General features: G+C 52.9%; 2 protein-coding genes and 1 long non-coding RNA gene across 25 annotated transcripts in view; 2 read left to right on the top strand and 1 right to left on the bottom strand.

Annotated features, from left to right (window-relative positions):
- enah (ENAH actin regulator) overlaps positions 1-4,576 on the top strand; it is a 50,602-nt gene extending 46,026 nt beyond the window's left edge. For all 8 annotated transcript variants that reach the window (XM_076016311.1, XM_076016309.1, XM_076016313.1 and 5 more), the window contains 3 exons: positions 256-340; positions 1,315-1,372; positions 1,685-4,576. In XM_076016311.1, coding sequence (XP_075872426.1) covers positions 256-340; positions 1,315-1,372; positions 1,685-1,722 — 181 coding nt within the window. In that variant the 3' untranslated portion in view covers positions 1,723-4,576. The remainder of the gene's footprint in view (positions 1-255; positions 341-1,314; positions 1,373-1,684) is intronic.
- Positions 4,577-7,702: 3,126 nt separating this feature from the next.
- Positions 7,703-17,421, top strand: lbr (lamin B receptor). Of its 16 annotated transcripts, none has more exons than XM_076016345.1 (14): positions 7,703-7,752; positions 9,556-9,730; positions 10,117-10,326; positions 10,696-10,788; positions 11,540-11,726; positions 11,806-12,002; positions 14,472-14,526; positions 14,604-14,798; positions 14,881-14,984; positions 15,357-15,482; positions 15,601-15,769; positions 16,258-16,338; positions 16,422-16,544; positions 17,163-17,421. In XM_076016345.1, the coding sequence occupies exons 1-14, from the start codon at positions 7,718-7,720 to the stop codon at positions 17,321-17,323; spliced, it is 1,911 nt and encodes a 636-aa protein (XP_075872460.1). In that variant the 5' UTR covers positions 7,703-7,717; the 3' UTR covers positions 17,324-17,421. The 16 variants fall into 16 exon arrangements, with proteins under 16 accessions (XP_075872460.1, XP_075872474.1, XP_075872473.1 ...); XM_076016359.1 differs by having other exon boundaries at positions 7,703-7,758; positions 10,117-10,308; positions 10,699-10,779; positions 11,543-11,726; XM_076016358.1 differs by having other exon boundaries at positions 7,703-7,758; positions 10,117-10,308; positions 10,699-10,779.
- LOC142881913 (uncharacterized) lies at positions 12,388-14,609 on the bottom strand. Its single transcript, XR_012925721.1, has 2 exons — positions 14,410-14,609; positions 12,388-12,658 (listed from the first exon to the last, which is right to left on the bottom strand). It is a non-coding gene; the product is annotated as an uncharacterized LOC142881913 (long non-coding RNA).
- Positions 17,422-19,404: the final 1,983 nt, after the last annotated feature.

Raw genomic sequence — 19,404 nt, 5'->3', positions numbered from 1 at the left:
CTCTGCACACGATGCCCTTCTATTGCCGCCTCGTCGCGCCACCTCGGCCCCGGTGGAGAGTCCAGGAAGTGCAGCAGGACGGCGCCGCTTCCTTTATGTCTCGCAAAGACAGGAAGCAGAAAGTCTAGAAAAGCACAAGAGCGCTGAGAGGGTGTGGCTCTGTGTGTGTGGGTGTGTGTGTGTGTGTGTGTGTGTGTGTGTGTGTGTGTGTGTGTGTGTGTGTGACATTGTCGCTGCTCTATGTCTCCCTCTCAGGCCCAAGTCCACTCCGACACCCACGGCGTCCTACGGTGCTAACGGGGTTCCCACAGAAGCCGTCGACTACGACCGCTTGAAGCAGGTAGGCGGAGCCACGGCCCAGACCCCGCCCCCTTGATGATGTGATTGCTTGGCCCGAAACCAAACCAAACAACCAGCAGACAGACAGACAGACAGACAGACAGACAACTCGAGTTGTGTTGTGTTTTGAAAAATGAAATTGTCTGGTGTGAGTTTAGAAGGTGGCGCCCCCTCTGACCAAAATGTGTAATTGTGGAAGAAAATTTTAAATTTCAAACTGATTATTTGCACCAATCAGTTGATAAAGTTGCCACCAGGTGGCGCCGCCGCCCCTTGAGACGAGTCTCTCGGCAACACGTAGCCTTCGTTAGCGATCCAGATGGCCACGCCCCCTGCTAACCTTGGTGATTACATTGAGACGTGGACATCCAGGTTGGTTATTTTTTTTTCGGGGGGGGGCTTTTATTTTTCATGCCGTCATTAGGCTCCTCCTCCCCGCTGACCCCCAGCCAATGAGCCGCTCAGAAGCAGCCTATCAGCAGGTGTTGGTCTGTGTTGCCCCCTCATCCTCTCAGCCGCGCTATGTTGACGTCCTGCGCTCAGTAAGTGGCTCTCTAGGCTGCTAATCTGATTGGATTATCTCCCCCAGAGAGCTGCCCAGCTCTGACACTTGGCAGCTCCTCCACCTCACCCGGCTCCGCCCCCCCCAAGCAACTCATGTGACCGGCCACCAGGGAGCTGCAGCTGCTAGGCGAACTGGTTAGCTGGCTGACTATCTGGCTGGCTGACTAGCTGGTTAGCTGGCTTACTAGCTGTTTAGCTAGCTGTCTGGGTGGTCGACTAGCTGGCTAGTTAGCTGGTTAGCTAGGTGGTTGGCCAGCTGGTTAGCTGGCTGACTAGATGGTTAGCTGGGTGTTTGGTTAGCTGGCTGACTAGCTGTTTATCTTTGTGGTTAGCTGGTTAGCTGGGTGGTTGGCTAACTGGTTAGCTGGCGCTCCTCTTCCTCGCTGACTTAACCCTGTGTTTGTGTTGCAGGACATTCTGGACGAGATGAGGAAGGAGCTGTCCAAGCTGAAAGAGGAGCTCATCGATGGTAAACACACACACACACACACACACACACACACACACACACACACACACACACACACACACACACACACACACACACAGAGCTGTAAAACAACCAATCACAAACGTGATTGGCTGCTTGGCTTGACGGCTGAGAGTCACAGCAACAAAGTCTCAGTCTGAGGTTGATGATGTAGACTGTAGAACTCTGCTCCTTCGCTGAGGGAGTCAGGAGCCAATCAGCTTCCTGTTTGGAATGACATCACGCTGCAGAGGTCAGTGATTCGCCGGTGACTGACGCCACTCTTCTCCTCCTCCCACTGTGTCTCCGCAGCAATCAGGGAGGAGCTGGGCAAGTCCAGCACGGCGTAGACTCCTCCCCCTCCGAGCCCCCTCCCTCCTTCAAACCCCGCCCACACCCATCCACGCACCACCGCCCGACAAACACAGAGCAACAATCAAAGTGAGAGGCGACGACGCGGCAGCAGGCCGAGGAGGGGAGTGAAAAACTAGACTCAATCAGTCCGCCGTGGGCGGAGCCTGGACCACCTCAGCACTCTGACCCGCCGCCGCCCCTCAGCATCGTTCCCACCTCGGCTCCTCCCACCAGGCCGTACCGGCGGGAAGCAAAACTTCGTCTTTATGCAAAAAACAAAAACAAAAGGTTTTTCTCACCGAGAATCAGCAGGACAGACAGGAAGTGGCGGCGGCGAGGACCAGAGAGCCCCGACTCTGCTGCTGCTGTCGGCGGGGGGGGGGGGGAGGGGAGGAGGAGGAGAAATAAAAAAAAATTCCCCATAATGCCATAGGGGTAGTGTGTGTGAGAGAGAGAGAGAGAGAGAGTGTGTGTGTGTGTGTGTGTGTGTGTGTGTGTGTGAGAGAGAGACTCGCTGGTGAGGTCCACCACTGCAGGACACTGTAAAGCTCGTCTTCCTCAAATACTATTTTAACCTAAACACACAAAATCTGTACAAAAGAAGAAAGAAGAGAAGAAAGAAGAGAAGAAAGAAGAGAGGAGAGGAGAGGAGAGGAGAAGAGAAGACATAGATATATAGAATCCAGAGTGGACACTTGAGTGCGCCGCGTGTCTCTGCTGTAGATCTGCGGCCTATAGATCTTCACCCCAGTAGCTCCGCCTCCAGCCGTAGCTCAGAGCTCAGACTGTTCACGGCCAGCAGGGGGCAGCACTCGTGGACGCTCTGTCATTGTTTGTTCTGTTTTTTGGTTGTTGTTGTTTTTTTCTTTGTTGGCGCATGTTAGTTTTTTTCCCTATGATGGCGAGGGTCTGCCACGAAGCTGCATTAACCATCAACACCTGTTTCCTTTTTCCTTCTTTTTTTTTTTACTGACTAGCAATAAGTGTAGCACCCACTCCGCTCCAAGCCCCTCCCACTGCCCAGCGCCATCAACCAATCGTGCGACCGGTGTGCGTCCTCCCCCTTTTGGACTGTCGGAGCCCCCTGTTGGCTGAGAGGAAAGGGGGGGGGCGTGGCCTCGTGGGAATGACAGAGTAACTCCGCCTACTAAACCACAGTCCTCTGCTTTTATTCTGACGAGGACGCTGATGATGATTATTATTTCCTGTTGTTTCTCTCTGTGAAGTCCAAGCAAACTGTACCTGACGCCGCCTCTAGAGGGAAACATTCCCTTCTTTGTATTGCATTAGTGAGAACAAACAAGTGTGAGAGGTCAGAGGTCAGACTGGGACGAGTGCTGAGCCATGATGTCTCCTCCTTCTTGGGCTTCTTGCTGGTTTCCCCTCTGTTTTCCCGCCTTCTTCTTCTTCTTCTTCTTTTCAGTCCTGGAGGTGAAATGGACGGCCTGTTGTCACCTTTACCTGAGAAGCTGCTTGGAAAAAGGCTCAAAGTGCAATCAATCAATCAACCAACCAACCAACCAATCAACCAATCAACCAACCAATCAACCAACCAATCAATCAACCAACCAACCAACCAATCAACCAATCAACCAATCAACCTGAGGCTGAGAGGCTCCCACACAGCAACAACAACAGCAGCAAAGCTCCTGATTGGCTCAGCGTCTTAGAGCTTGATGTGGGTCAGCACAGCAGACAATCACATCAACTCTGGCCGCTCTCCTCTTCAAATCCCATAATGCCCTCTGATTGGTCCTCGCGCCTCCTGTCAGCCGGTTGTTTTTTTTGTTTTTTTTTTGCGTTGATGACATCAGCTGTGACATCACCGGTTCAGCAGCGCCTGTTTCCACCACCGTCAGTGAAGCGCACCTGTCACTTCCCATCATGCTTTGCCTGTGCGGAGCTAGCGCTAGCGCTAGCGGCGGCTAGCGGCGGCTAACGAGAGCTTTCAAGTAATAAGAGGCTCGTGGAGAAAAAAAAAAAAGCCTGGCCGGCTTTAAGAGATGAAACATCAGCGCCGCCGGCTGCACTTCCTGCTCCTCTCTGATTGGTCAGAGCTTCCCTCTCACCTGTCTGTGTGACTAACCAGAGGTCTGCTTCATCCTGCAGCCCACCAGTCTCCGGCCAGAGCTCTCAGACAAGGTTGCCTTTCTTCTCTCTCTGTCTCTCCCTCTCTTCTTTTCTCTTCCCCCTCTCGTCTTTTTCTCTTCTTTTGCCCAAGAGACCCGACGGTGTTCTGGTGAAGTTCTCTTCTTCTGTGACGCTGCGTGGTTTGTGCCTTGTTCCGAAGTTGCATTTAATAGAGTCAGAAGGTACGAAGACGACTACACTAACGGGAAATCCGGGGACTTTGCATTGTTTTGTTTTGTTTTTTGCGTTGTTTTTTTTTTTTAACTTCCCATCGTGCTGGCGTCCATGAAAAGGGAGCGTTTTCCCGACGGACGGCGCTCCTGTTTCCCAGCAAGTCCACACCTGTTGCACCTCAACCTCTCTTCTTCTTTGCTTGTATGTGTTATTGTTATTTTGACACAACTGACTGGTTTCCTTGCTGATGTGTTTTCTCACTGCTCAGCCGTACCGTCAGACCTGGGAGCTGTGTGAGGCTCCAGCAGAACACAAACACAACTCGCTTTTGGGTTTTTGCTTTTTTTGAGGGCGGGGCTTGTTTTTTTTTACCCGGGAAAGCCAAGTGGGATTTCAGCTGGATGGAGGGATTTCTTGGAGGGTTTCCAGGCTTCGTCTGCATTGTACCATACTGTTGTCAACTTGATTAGTCTCTTTTTTTTTTTTCTTACATGCTAACATGTTGTTTTGTTTGAGCAAAATAAAAACGAAAGAGTTGCAATATCAGGAGAGCTCGTCTGTCTTTTGTGTTTTATCCTTCTGGTTCCTTGGTTGTGCAGCCGTCCCTGTGCTGTCACCTCTCACCTGTCTCCATCACCACGACCCTAGCGTTCCTTCACTCACTGCAGCGTTCACAGCAAATCTGAGAATCTTCACGCATCGCAAAACCACAACTCAGGCCATTCAGCTGCTAGATTAGCGCGGCAGGTCCCGATGTGTCACCGCGTTCGCAGTCTGACAAAATCCCTCCTGGTGTCAAAACCAGAAGCAGAGCTGAGACGAAGACAAACATTCAGTCATTTCCTGTGCCGTGAGCTCCGTCCTGCGGCACTTCCTCCTCTGCTGTGGCCTCAGCCTGCAGCTGCAGCAGCAGCAGTGAGAGGATGTTTCTTCTTCTTGTGTTTCACCTCCGGCTGACTGTGAACAGCAGCCACGCTGTGCCCTGAGCTCCGTCCTGCAGCACTTCCTCCCTGGCAGGTGGCTGTGCAGCTGCACTGGATTGGAGGCGCAGCAGGTTGTGGTGTGCGGTGTCAACACGCTGAACACAATTCAGACTCTTCATCGTCTTCCCACTTCTTCATTTCTGTCAGATTTCCTTCATCAAGGATGGATTTAGTTTCATTTTTGTGTTTTGGAGACGCTTTTGTCGCTCTTTGTTTTTTTTATACAGTTGTTTTTATTGTCTTTAAGTCAGAAGCAGCTGCATTTACATTAATATATAAAAACGTATCCTCTCCTCTCTCTATTCTCTCAGCTTCATGTTCACAGCAAGCTATTTGGCTACGTTCTTTATTTCATTTCATTTTTTTCTTCTGCTCCACTTTGTAACACACACTGCTGCACTTCCTGTGGGTGGTGCCAGACAACACTACATCTGCAGTTCATGCAAGGTTATATTTGACTTGCAGCAGTCTCGGGCGGAAACACCCTGCGAGAGCTGCACTGCTGTCTTTCAATTGGAGCGTTTGAATTTTCCAAAGCACTTTTGCTTTTAGTCTTGTTTTTCCTGTTCTTTCTTTTCTTTTCTTTTAGCAACAGGAGAAAACTGTTGTGCACACTTTGGTGATGCAGGTGCAGTTTGATGGCAGAGGGTGAATTTGAAACTCAATTCATTCATTCTTCCACACACAGATGATTGTTTGATGATTGTTAAGAGTGCGATACTGTTTTGAAATCCAATCAAATCTCAATGCGATTTCATTGGATTTTTTTTTATTTATTTATTTTTCTATTTGGGGCTATTTTGTGTTTTTACAACATTTGGAAGGATCACTGTTCAATAGAATCTCATGTGTGTTCAAAAACGTTACTTTTCAACCTCAGAACTCCCATCTAAAGCACAATATACAGATACAAGTCCAATAATAACAAAGTGTAATAATTCTAAAAATAAAAAAAATAATAAAATATATATATATTACACTAAATTTTTAAAAGTAATTATTGCTTAAACTCATTTCAAGACATTGGTGTAAAACTGAAGTAACAATTAGATTTGTGACAGAGGAAACCTCTGAAATACATCGTTTCCCATGCTTTTTAACCCCTTCCCCGCCATTCTAACTTGACACCGTAAACAAAAAGGTCGCGGACTCGCGGCTCCCTCGCAGTTTCAGTTCGTTTCAGTTAAAATCCACCGGCGGCCAATGGGAAGGCGCTCCAGTTTGAAATGAGCCGCGCGCCGGCCAATCAGCGGCCTTGGCGCCTTTCTGGCCACTGGTGGCTTTCGCCCAGAGAGGAGGGAGAAGCAGCGCTACGTCAGACTGAGCCGAGTCCGTAATTTCAAACAATATTTACAACAGTCAATATTATTTTTGTTTCTCCCCCCCCCATTGGGATCCGAGCAGCTTTGACCGCGGGAATTACTCGTCGTCAGAACGAAGGTGAGTGCTCCCGTCGGAAGCGGCTCCCTTGCGATTGAGCGGAGTAAACGGCTTTAGTTTCCCTTTGTTGGCAGCGGGGAGCTTTAGCCCGAGTTAGCGGTGTAACGGCGCCGTGGGGCTCCGGCTACTTCCTGGCGGGCCAACCGCGATATAAGTAAATTAACATGGGGGCGGGCGAAGTGCACTTTAAGGATTTTTTTTTTTTTTTTTTTTTTTACGCCATATCCCTTTTTAAAAGCGCAAAATCAGCTTTTTGGCCGTGGTGGTTTGCGGCTAGTTTGCGACGTGTTGTCTACGTCAGACTTCCTTCTGCGGGACCGTCAGATTAGCGGCACGGCGACCAGGAACTAGACGGCCCCCGTGTAGCGGAACACTGCCCCGGGGGGGGGGGGAGGAGGGGGTGGGGGGGCTCCGCTTGTGTTAGCTCCTCGGGGCTGTCGGGGTCGCAAACCGTTCAATGTGTGTGTGTGTGTGTGTTGCGGGGTTTGTGTGCGCGTGTATCGCACTTGTTCTCACACACAGTCGCGCTCTGCGGGCTCCTTCCCCCAGCGGACGCTCCTGTTTTGAATGCGTGACGTTTTCCCTCCTCTCCATTCTGCCGCTGGCACGCGCGGCGGCAGATCGCGGCGGCTAGCCAGGCTAACGTTAAAGAAACAGCTCCCCGTGTCTGGGCGGCGGACCGGGGCGGCGCTGTGCACCGCTGCCAGAGAACCCGCGGGGCTGAAAGGGGGTCCGAGTGGAGGTCTGTCTGCCTGTCTGTCTCTCCGTCCGCGCGCTGCCGCTGTGCACTCTCGCCTGATTACGGCGCCATAAAACGCTATCAGAAGGTGAAACGTCAAACATGGCTGTCTGGTATTCAACATGTGCGCCCTCAACTTTGGAGAGGCGGCAAACTGCACGCGCACACGAGGCAAAGCACGCACGTTTGGGTTGTGTTTGTTTTATATTAAAGATCTTTCTTTTTTTTGGGGGGGGGTGAATTAAATGAAATCGTCGACAGCTGTCGGAAGTGAAATCAACCCCGGGCAGATTAGAGAGAGAGTGTGTGTGTGTGTGTGTGTGTGTGTGTGTGTGTGTGTGTGTGTGTGAGAGAGAGAGACTTCTGCAACCTGACACACATTCCAGGGAGACCGTGGTGCGCGCGAGCGAGCGAGTGATTGAGTGCGCGCGGCGCGCGAGCATGTGGCTCCACTTTTAAAAGCCGCACCCTCGTGGCGGGCCGCCGGGGTCTCGAGGTCCGATGGGAAACTCAGCGGTCAGACTGATGGACGGCGCGGCGGTGGAGGAGAGCCAGGCCGGGTATGGGTCCGGGGTCCTGGTTCTGATGGGTCACTCACTGACTGTGTCGCTGAGTCCGGTTGAGCAGATGATGTGTGTGTGTGTGTGTGTGTGTGTGTGTGTGTGTGTGTGTGTGTGTGTGTGTGTGTGTGTGTGTGTGTGTGTGTCTCTGGACAGAAGGGGCTCCTCCCTGGATCAGACTCCTGTGTTGTTGCCTCCCCTGGTCCTGGTGTGGACCTCCTGGAGATCCTCTCCTGGTGTGGACCAGGCGGGAGGAACCAGAACCCTCTGGGGGTCCTAATGAGAGGCTCACGGCCGGACAGGAGGTCCGGAGCTCAAGGCTTTCCTCTTTGTTCGCTGAGTTGCTCGCAAAGCCCTTCATGATGTCACGTAGGGCTGTCTGGTTATTGTGTGGTGCGTCAGAGGGAGTTGTGATGAACCGGCGGTGAAGGTGGCGTTTGGATACTGATGCTGACTGACAACAGTGTGGTTGTTTTGAGTGGGGCGGGTCCAATGTGAGCCCCTGTTGCATGGCAGAGCAGGAAGAACCGCCTCAACATTCACCCTACTCGTCACCTGGCCAGGTCCAGAGTTGCCTCGCGGCCGCGAGCCGATTGGCTGGATTGTCTGGGAGGGCGTGGCCCCGGCCCTCGTGGTGGACAGACAGGTCAGCAGTTCTGCAGCAGCAGCAGCAGCAGCAGCAGCAGCTGTGTGTCTGCTGCTGCTGCTGCTCTCTCCAGGCTGAGTTGATACTGCTGAGCTGGCCCCCAGCCTCCTCATTGTGTCCACCACACTGCAGGCTCTGCTCACTCTGGAGTTGAAGAGTGAGGAGTGGAGAGTGTCGGCCCGGTTCTCATCACCTGCTGCTGATCCATCAGGTAGAGATAGGAGGAGCTCCTCGAGTGGATGAGTGGATGAGTGAGTGGGTGGGTGAGATGTTTCCAAAGCTGGTGGGACTTCTCCACCGCCAGCGCCCAGGATTGGCCAGCGCTGCGTAGCTCCCAGCTAACAGGAAGCTCCCAGCTAACAGGAAGCTTCCTGTCTGTGCTGTGTTGGACCTCTGCTGAGTGCGTGGCTCCGACCCTGCGTGTGGACCGCTCGTTCACGCTCCAATCAGACACTGGCGCCGGTTGGCGTTGGCGTCCTCTGCTCCTCTGCTCCTCTGCTGCAGCAGTGCAGTGTGCTGAGCTCTGGGTCATCCAGACAGTGGAGCCGTGGGTGTGTTGACTCGGTGGGCGATGATTAACCTGACCTGCCGTCTAACTGCTCATTTATATGTGCATCCTTATCAGTGCAGGAAGGCATTGTGTTGTTATTTATGGCTTGGTTCACTCCCTCAATGCTGTCAGCTCTGTGTGTTTCCACACTTTCAAAACCCACCCATTCATCCTCTTCCTCTTCCTCCTCCTCCTCCTCCTCTCTCACCGTCTTTCTTTTGAAACCTTGCGGCGCTCTAAACTCCTCCCTCTCTCTCCCTCTCACTCTCCCACTCTCTCTCTCTCCCTCTCACTCTCTCTCTCTCTCCCTCTCTCTCTCCCTCTCTCTCTCCCACTCTCTCTCCCACTCTCTCTCCCTCTCACTCTCTCTCTCTCTCCCTCTCTCTCTCCCTCTCACTCTCCCACTCTCTCTCTCACTCTCTCTCTCTCTCACTCTCCCCCCCCCACTCTCTCTCACTCTCTCACTCTCTCTCCCACTCTCACTCTCCCCCCCCCACTCTCTCCCTCTCTCTCCCTCTCTCTCACTCCCCCCCGCCCCCCCACTCTCTCTCTCTCTCACTCTCACTCTCCCACTCTCTCTCACTCTCACTATCCCCCTCTCTCTCAGGGCGACGACGATGCCTTTGACAAAGTACCAGAAGGACGAGCTGGTGATGGGCCGCTGGCCCGGCAGCAGCCTGTACTACGAGGTGAAGGTGCTGAGCTTCGACGGCAGGACTCAGCTCTACACCGTCATCTACAAGGACGGCACGGAGCTGGAGCTGCGGGAGCAGGACATCCGGGTGAGTCGCACTTCCCGTGGCAGCCGCCGCCACTCTCGGGTCGGGTGGGGGGGCCCAGAGCGCTTGGTTCTGAGGCTCTCGTCGGGTGGTTTCCCACACGGGTCCGTCTAGAGGAATGTGACGGAGTGGCAGCTACATGGAGTTGAGCGGCCAGTGAGAATGGAGCGTTCTGATTGGACAGAGTGGTGGCCTCTGATCTCCTGCACGTCACAGTTTTACAAACCTGGCTTTTATTTTGTGAAGTCCTGGAAACACAGCATTCAACACAACGTTGTCGTACTGACAGTCAACAAAAGCACTGCCACACCGGCAGTCCGCTGACCTCTGACCTCTGACCTCTGACCTCTGACCTCTGACTCTCTTCCTGGTTCTCGGTGTCCTTGCAGAACCTGGCCGGCTTCCAGACCCGCTCCCGCTCCCGCTCGCGCTCCAAGTCTCCGGGCCGGCGCCGCAGCCGCTCGCGCTCCCCCGGGAGGACCACGCGCCGCGCGTCCTCGCGCACGGCCGCCGCCGTGGCCTCGGCCGCCATCGCGGACGGCGCCGCCCGCAAGGACGCCCGGCTGAAGGACACGCCGGAGGTGCGGATCAGTCCCCTGGTAGGCCCCTCCCCTCCGCCGGTGGAGAACCTCTTGTCGGGCTGCTTCTGTCAATCAGGATGTGTCGTGAACGGCTCGCCGGGGTCAATAAAGTTTCAATGGGTGACGTGAAGGAAGAACCTTTTTGAAGTTCTGCGGCTAAGACGGTTCTTCCACAGAGTGAACCTGTGAATGGAGCGGTGGTTGTCATCAACTCACACACCTGGCACCACGCTCGCGTTGTCGTGCCAGTCGCCCCTCCTCACCTGCGTTTGTGTTTTGGTTTCCCTCCCTTCTTTCTCTTCTTTCTGTTCTTTCTCTTCTTTCTGTTCTTTCTGTTTTTCTGCCTCTCGCCCTCCCGCCAACGTCCGCTCATTGTGCGGCGGCCAGAAGCAGACAAAGCCGGTGGAGAACAACAGCAACAACAAGCACGAGCAGAGCGAGGAGAACAACACGGCCGGCGCCGTGGCCGAGGTGAGTGGAGTCTCAGCAACCCCCGGGGGGGAGGGGGGGAGGAGGAGGAGGAGGAGGAGGAGCAGGAGGAGTCCCAGTCCCACTGAGGAGCCCAGGGGAAGGTGTGGGAGCGGACGCCACGCTTTGGAACGAAAGCCTGTAAAGACGGCCGGCGTTCCCGGCGCTGCTTCCTGAATGGGCTTTAGAAGTGAAGTGGGAGGCGCTGGAATGTCATGATGCTGCACGCCGGGGGCCCGGCGCTGTTTTCCAGCTGAGAGGGGCTCCCCTCACAAGACCCAGCCCCCGCTCACACGGGGGGGTGCCGCACGTGCCGCGTCTTTGCCTCGCCGCCGCTCTGACGGCGTTCCAGGCCGGCAGGAATGTCGGGGGGGAGGGAACGACGGCCAGCGGTCCAATGTGTTGGTCCTGCACCACGCAAAAGCCTCCTGAGCCCCCCCCCCAGTGGCCTCAGACTGTTGTTTCAGTCTGAGGCCACTGGGGGAGCCATCCCCAGCACCAAGTCCAGAGAGGCTGGGACAAGGGTCCTGGGGGGGGGGGGGGCAGTCAGCCAGCCAGCCAGCCAGTGGAGCACCATCCTGGAGGAAAGTCAAGCCTCACTGCTGTCAATAAAGTCTTTATTAGATCTCAGCTTCTTTGCCTCCAGCTGAGCCTCGGCCCCTCCCTGCAGTGGAGCTCAGCTCAGCTCAGCAAACCTCTTCAAATGCAACCTGCAGTTCTGACCATTGTTTGTTTCAAAAACACCTCCCCTCCTCCCACCCAGCAGGTGGCGCAGGCGGAGCCTCGGGCGGAGGCGGAGAAGAACCAGGGGGGGCGCTACAACCTGCGGCGCAGGAAGGACGACGGCGAGGCCAAGGCGGCCGAGGCGGAGCAGGAGGAGGCGGCCGCGCCTGTAGCCCCACCCCCGGCCTCTGGCCCCTCCCCCGGCCTGGACTTTGGTGGTAAGATAGGTAGGTTTCCGGAGTGGCGGCGGCGGCGGAGACCTCGGGTGACGTGGAGCTCCCGCTGATGTCACTTCCTGTCCTCCAGGAGCCTACTTCTGGCTGCTCTTCCTGCCCGCCTGGGTGCTCTTCGTCATCCTGCAGGTCAACCTGGCCGACCCCAGCCTGGCCAACGCCCCTCCCCCGCTGCCGGCCCTCCAGACCCTGTGGGACCCCCAGGCGCTGGGCCTGGTCCTCCTCTGGGTGGCCTTCCAGGCGCTGCTCTACGTCCTGCCCGTCGGCAAGGTCTGTGTCTCTCCCTCCGTGCAGCAGCAGCAGCAGCAGCAGCTTCCTGGATCTCATGTGTAGTCCAGAGAGTCCACAACACCGGCGGGGTTTCCATGAAATGCACAGAAACTCACCATGGCAATGACAACTGGGCATGGAAACTCATCCACTGGGGAAAACCTCTCAAATGTGGCCAGAAGGTTTTCATGCTTTTGTAATTTGGTGTTTTTTTTCCACACGTAAAATTTACAACCATTGCGTCTCGCTGGAGCAGAGTTGACCAGAATGACGTCGTATCTGCTTCACAACATTCAATGAAACCCCTGCAAGTCACAACTCCACTCAACTTACACTACTACTGCGTTGATTTGGGGAAGAACGGTCATGGAAATGCTGCTGCTGCTGTGTGTGTGTGTGTGTGTGTGTGTGTGTGTGTGTGTGTGTGTGTGTGTGTGTGTGTGTGTGTGTGTGTGTGTGTGTGTGTGTGTGTGTGTGTGTGTGTGTGTGTGTGTGTGTGTGAGGCTCTGAGAAGAAGCACATGACTGTTGCTGTTTGTAGACCAGAGGAGGAGGAGAGGAGGAGGTTCCAATTGGATTACTGTGGAGAAGTCAAAGCTGCTGAGATTCCTCACAGCTGAGGCAGAACCATGATGACAGTGAATGAAGGCCTCAGGTCTACACACTGCAGTGAGTGAAGGCCTCAGGTCTACACACTGCAGTGAGTCAAGGTCTCAGGTCTACACACTGCAGTGAGTGAGTGAAGGCCTCAGGTCTACACACTGCAGTGAGTCAAGGTCTCAGGTCTACACACTGCAGTGAGTGAGTGAAGGCCTCAGGTCTACACACTGCAGTGAGTGAAGGCCTCAGGTCTACACACTGCAGTGAGTGAAGGTCTCAGGTCTACACACTGCAGTGAGTGAAGGCCTCAGGTCTACACACTGCAGTGAGTCAAGGTCTCAGGTCTACACACTGCAGTGAGTGAAGGTCTCAGGTCTACACACTGCAGTGAGTGAGTGAAGGCCTCAGGTCTACACACTGCAGTGAGTGAAGGCCTCAGGTCTACACACTGCAGTGAGTGAGTGAAGGCCTCAGGTCTACACACTGCAGTGAGTGAAGGCCTCAGGTCTACACACTGCAGTGAGTGAAGGCCTCAGGTCTACACACTGCAGTGAGTGAAGGCCTCAGGTCTACACACTGCAGTGAGTGAGTGAAGGTCTCAGGTCTACACACTGCAGTGAGTGAAGGCCTCAGGTCTACACACTGCAGTGAGTCAAGGTCTCAGGTCTACACACTGCAGTGAGTCAAGGTCTCAGGTCTACACACTGCAGTGAGTCAAGGTCTCAGGTCTACACACTGCAGTGAGTCAAGGTCTCAGGTCTACACACTGCAGTGAGTCAAGGTCTCAGGTCTACACACTGCAGTGAGTCAAGGTCTCAGGTCTACACACTGCAGTGAGTCAAGGTCTCAGGTCTACACACTGCAGTGAGTCAAGGTCTCAGGTCTACACACTGCAGTGAGTGAGTGAAGGCCTCAGGTCTACACACTGCAGTGAGTGAAGGCCTCAGGTCTACACACTGCAGTGAGTGAAGGCCTCAGGTCTACACACTGCAGTGAGTGAAGACCTCAGGTCTACAGACTGCAGTGAGTGAAGGCCTCAGGTCTACACACTGTAGTGAGTGAAGACCTCAGGTCTACAGACTGCAGTGAGTGAAGACCTCAGGTCTACACACTGCAGTGAGTGAAGACCTCAGGTCTTCACTCACTGCAGTGAGTGAAGGCCTCAGGTCTACACACTGCAGTGTGTGAAGACCTCAGGTCTACAGACTGCAGTGAGTGAAGGCCTCAGGTCTACACACTGCAGTGTGTGAAGACCTCAGGTCTACAGACTGCAGTGAGTGAAGGCCTCAGGTCTACACACTGCAGTGAGTGAAGGTCTCAGGTCTACACACTGCAGTGAGTGAAGGTCTCAGGTCTACACACTGCAGTGAGTGAAGGTCTCAGGTCTACACACTGCAGTGAGTGAGTGAAGGTCTCAGGTCTACACACTGCAGTGAGTGAAGGTCTCAGGTCTACACACTGCAGTGAGTGAAGGCCTCAGGTCTACACACTGCAGTGAGTCAAGGCCTCAGGTCTACAGACTGCAGTGAGTGAAGGTCTCAGGTCTACACACTGCAGTGAGTGAGTGAAGGTCTCAGGTCTACACACTGCAGTGAGTGAAGGTCTCAGGTCTACACACTGCAGTGAGTGAGTGAAGGTCTCAGGTCTACACACTGCAGTGAGTGAAGGTCTCAGGTCTACACACTGCAGTGAGTGAAGGTCTCAGGTCTACACACTGCAGTGAGTGAAGGTCTCAGGTCTACACACTGCAGTGAGTGAAGGCCTCAGGTCTACACACTGCAGTGAGTGAAGGCCTCAGGTCTACACACTGCAGTGAGTGTTTGTGGAGTGTAGAAGCTCAGCCTGCACCTTCTCCTCTGCTGCCCTCCAGCTGAGCCACGGGATGCCCCTCAGGTCCGGCCAGACGCTGCAGTACCGGACTAATGGTGAGGACCAATCACAGTCAGTGGTCGCGGCCTGGTGCTGGCCCTCCTGCTCAGACTCTGGGTGGAACTCCCTGCAGGTTTCTTCGCCGTGGCGGTGAGCTCGCTGGCGGCGGTGGCGGCGGCCCACCTGGGCGTGGACCTCACCTACATCCACAGCCACTTCCTGCAGCTGGCCGTGGCCTCCTTCCTGCTGGCCACCGCGCTCAGCGTCTACCTGTACGTGCGCTCCGGCAAGGCCCCGCCCACCGAGCGGGCGCTGGGCGGGAACTCTGGTGAGTCTTGTTTCAGACGTCAGGCTTTGATTTGCTTGGAACGGTTGAATGGAATGCTTTGGTTCCCCCCCCCCCCTCCCAGGACACCTGCTGTACGACTTCTTCAAAGGTCGGGAGCTCAACCCTCGCATCGGCAACTTTGATCTCAAGTTCTTCTGCGAGATGCGGCCCGGTCTGATTGGCTGGGTGAGTGACCTCGGCCCAGCGTCGCCAAATGTTTTTGTTGCGCTCTGGAACGGCTAGAAGAGCCGAGCCGGAGGACCTGAGGCCTCCCGGCTTCACGCAGCAGCAGCGTCTGTCAACTGTAGGCTGCTGCAAGACACTTCCAGGCCTTCCAGGACCAGGACCAGCACCTGCAGGTCCATCATAACAACAGCAGGCAGCCAGTGGAAACAGGCGTAATGATAGAAGCATATTACATCTGTACCTACACCCCTGCTTGACCTTTTACACGCCTTCACAGCTCCCTCTGCTGGTCACATTTGAGAAAAAAGAAAAGAAAAGAAAAAAGCCCAAGCCAAACTGAAACGTGCCTCCTTCCTGGTTGTGTTTGGCCAGTGTTTGATCAACTTTGCCATGGCGCTGGCCGAGATGAAGCACCAGGGTCTGGACGCTCCGTCCCACTCCATGATCCTGGTCAACGTCTTCCAGCTCCTCTACGTGGTGGACGGCCTCTGGAACGAGGTGAGTGGGCGGTCCGGCGTGCGACCCCGTCGTCAGCAGCAGCAGCAGCAGCTGACGGTGCTGACGGTGCTGACGGTGCTAACGGTGCTGACGGTGCTGACGGTGCTGCGTCCCACAGGAGGCCATCCTGACCACCATGGACCTGATGCACGACGGCTTCGGCTTCATGCTGGCCTTCGGAGACCTGGTGTGGGTTCCCTTCACCTACACCCTGCAGGCCTACTACCTGGTGGAGCACCCCAACCCGCTGGGCCTGCCCGCCCTCGCCGCCATCATCACACTCAAGCGTGAGTCCGAGTCCCTTCGCTTTGCTCAGGGGGAAAACCTGGAAAAGTCAAAGCCTTGAGTGAAAGCACGGAACGTTCTGGGAAAAAGTCTTGGAAATGGACCGTGGTCCCCTAGAAAGGAGCAGAATGACTTTGTTGTTCTGGCCTTGAATGCAATTGAATTCTTTATTGTCATGGTCAACGTTGTCCCTGACATTAAATGTGAGAATGGGCCCCACGTGACAGCGAGAACATTCCAGAACAACAGTGCAGTTTGACCCAAAGACATGGAACCTACACAGCACCAGCAGTGTGACAGTAAGGTTAGTGGCGTGCCATCGACGGAGCAAGCCAAGGCCACTGGCTCCGCCCACCTCCACTGTGGTCGAGTCTCATTGGTCACCCGCAGTTCAGCAGTGATTGTACCAGCAGGTTGCCAGGTCTGTTAATGTCGGGAAGGTGTGAGTGAGACTGAGTCCGGTCTGACAGCAGTCACTCTTGCCTTGCAGTCGGGGGCTTCTACATCTTCAGGAAGTCCAACTCTGAGAAGAACGCCTTCAGGAGGAACCCGACCGACCCCGCGCTGGCCCGTGAGTTCCGACCCAGCGCCGCCCGCTCTGAGTCGCTCCCACCTCGTCCTCACCCTCTGCTGCTTCTCCCCTCGTCTCCGCAGACCTGAAGAGCATCCCCACGGCCACGGGCAAGAGCCTGCTGGTGTCGGGCTGGTGGGGTCTGGTCCGCCACCCCAACTACCTGGGTGACCTGCTGATGGCGCTGGCCTGGTCGCTGCCCTGTGGTGAGAGACACAGCTGCACCCCTCACACCTTCAGACTCCTTCAGACTCCTTCATCCTTAACCTTCAGACTCCTTCAGACTCCTTCATCCTTAACCTTCAGACTCCTTCATCCTTAACCTTCAGACTCCTTCAGACTCCTTCATCCTTAACCTTCAGACTCCTTCAGACTCCTTCATCCTTAACCTTCAGACTCCTTCATCCTTAACCTTCACACTCCCTCACATTCCTTCAGACTCCTTCATCCTTAACCTTCACACTCCCTCACATTCCTTCAGACTCCTTCATCCTTAACCTTCAGACTCCTTCAGACTCCTTCAGACTCCTTCAGACTCCTTCATCCTTAACCTTCACACTCCTTCAGACTCCTTCAGACTCCTTCATCCTTAACCTTCAGACTCCTTCAGACTCCTTCAGACACCTTCAGACTCCTTCAGACTCCTTCATCCTTAACCTTCAGACTCCTTCAGACTCCTTCAGACACCTTCACACTCCTTCAGACTCCTTCACACTCCTTCATCCTTAACCTTCACACTCCTTCAGACTCCTTCATCCTCAGCCTTCAGGCCAGTGTGTAGTTGTCAGTCAGGACTGTTGATCGTCCCCCTCCCTGGCCTGCAGGTTTCAGCCACCTGCTGCCGTGGTACTACATGATCTACTTCATCATCCTGCTGGTGCACCGGGACTCGCGGGACACCAGCGAGTGCAGGAGGAAGTACGGCTCGGCGTGGGAGCAGTACTGCCGGACGGTGCGCTACCGGATCATCCCGCGTGTCTACTGAAGAGGGCGCCAGCAGACACTCCTGAGCACAGGGCTTCTTTTTAAACCCACTCTTCTATTTTTGCTTTTTGTGTTTTAGTTGTCGTTGGTTGTTTTTTTTTTTTAAAGACAAATACGCTTAAAATGAACAAAGTGATTTTTAGAATTATGGCCTCATATTTGTATTTTTCCCACTACTTTGGACTGAAGGTGCTACAGTAACTTTTGAATATTTTTAATAGACGGAAAGCTCATGAATCTTTTTATCAGCCGTGTTCTTTGATGAATTTGCCTTTTGTAGATGCAAAAAGGGGAAGAAAAAAATAATCAAACTTCCAATATAAAAATGTGTGTGGGGTGAAAAAAGCCTCTGCCAGGGATGTCTTGTTAGGATGTATATTTTTGTATATACATAATTGTTTTTATACAGCAAGAATATCTCACTCCTGACGCCACTTCCTGCTAACTTCATCGTTTCTTCCTTCTGTTTTTGGCTTCCGTACTCAACACGAGAATCAGCCGTGGCCATTTTGTAAAAAACAAAACAACCAAAAAAAAAACAACATTTTTTAAAAAATGAATTTAATTTAAAAAAAAAAAAGAAAAAAAAAAAAGAATTTAAAGCTAATTTCTTGTAAATGCGCTGCACAGCAGAGTTGGCGCTCGCCTTCGTTCTCAGGACCCAGAATGTCGTCGGGACTTTAGAGTAGTTTGGAGTAGTTCACTCTCTGATAGACCTCCAGCTTTGTGACGGGACGGCAGGTGGAACACGTTTCAACATGAATGGAAGAAAATGCACTAATCTTGTTTGCTTCTCTACCTCAGCTTTCGCTCACTGTCCAGTCGCCAAATTATCTCGTCCTGTAGCCACAAGTGAGACTCCACTGATGAAGGAAGCAATAATCCAGACTTGTTCAGTACCATTTTAAAATATATATATATATATTTTAGAAAGAATGATTTTTAATGAGCAGAAGCCCTGTAGGAACCCCAGACCCCAGTGGCAGCATTGGAACGTGGCTTCTTCTGTCCATACCTGGTGATTGACAGTCCATCACTGCCACATGGACGTATATATAGATTAATATATATACATATATATACATATATATATATATATATATATATATGGTCTGACTCGGAACCACTCTTAAGCCGTCGAGCTTGTTAGGACAAAGGCTATTTGTAATGAAGTGCATACTGTGACAGCACGCTGAGCCATCGACTGAGTGAGCAGAGGAATATCCCGTGCATTTGCAACAAACCCCCCCCCCCCCACAGAACATTATATCACGTCAACATGTGCAGCTGTTGATGAGTAGAGGTACAATAAGTAGATATAGGGAGTATTTTTTTATGCTGTGCTGTGCTGACTGAATATGTGTAAATATTGTGTTGTTGTTTTTTTTCATATTTTGCTTCAAAGATTTGAACGTAGCTCTGATAGTTCTGCTCCTCAGTAGATATTTAATTTTGAATTACTATTTTTTCATTAAGTGAACTACCTAATTTTGACCACTGTAGTCTGTATGTTTACATCTAGAGGTGCTACATTTCTAGACGGTATACATCACGTGGTGACGGTGCACCAGAGACACTCACCTGGTTTTCTCACCTTGCGTTTTCCCCCCACAGTCACCTGGTTTTCACCCCTAAAACTCGTATTTTCCTTCCTGGGTTTAGTAGTCTGAAGAAAAGCTTTACGTTGGATGTGTTTGAGTAAGAAGACAATTATGAAAGTTCAAAGTCCAACTGGATGAACTAAATCTGTATAAATGTTGCTGCATTAAAAAAATAAAAATTACAGTATTTCCTTATTCTGGTTCTTGGTCTATTTTGTTCAAACGGTTCAAGTGGTGAGGATGAGCAAGTGTGTGTCAGCGAGGATTATATGAGTCAATTAATGTTTTTGAAGAAGGTTGCTGCACGTCCCAAGAGTATGCTGTATAGGTCTCCTTTTCCAAGGACGTAAATGTGCCTTCCATTCAGATTCAAGTTGCGTCAGTAATTGAAGTATAGCGTCTGCTTCTGTTTATCGACTGGTTTTGTATTTAGACTGTTCATATTGTCAAACACATTGAGTTTGATAGGGAGAAGATGTAT

This window comes from Nelusetta ayraudi, unplaced genomic scaffold, assembly GCF_046127955.1.
Source record: "Nelusetta ayraudi isolate G7.1 ecotype Tasmania unplaced genomic scaffold, CSIRO-AGI_Nayr_v1 ptg000222l, whole genome shotgun sequence".
NCBI lineage: Eukaryota > Metazoa > Chordata > Actinopteri > Tetraodontiformes > Monacanthidae > Nelusetta > Nelusetta ayraudi.
Note: the sequence above shows the minus strand (reverse complement) of the source record. Positions and strands in the feature narration are given on the sequence as shown.

What these genes read in the sequence shown, in the direction of transcription:
- lbr (XM_076016342.1), top strand. Translation starts at nt 7,718, where the DNA reads ATGGACGGCGCGGCGGTGGAGGAGAGCCAGGCCGGGTATGG. An exon ending in ACGTCCTGCCCGTCGGCAAG is followed by an intron (nt 12,003 to 14,471) that starts GTCTGTGTCTCT and finishes GCTGCCCTCCAG; the next exon opens with CTGAGCCACGGGATGCCCCT. An exon ending in GCTGCAGTACCGGACTAATG is followed by an intron (nt 14,527 to 14,603) that starts GTGAGGACCAAT and finishes AACTCCCTGCAG; the next exon opens with GTTTCTTCGCCGTGGCGGTG.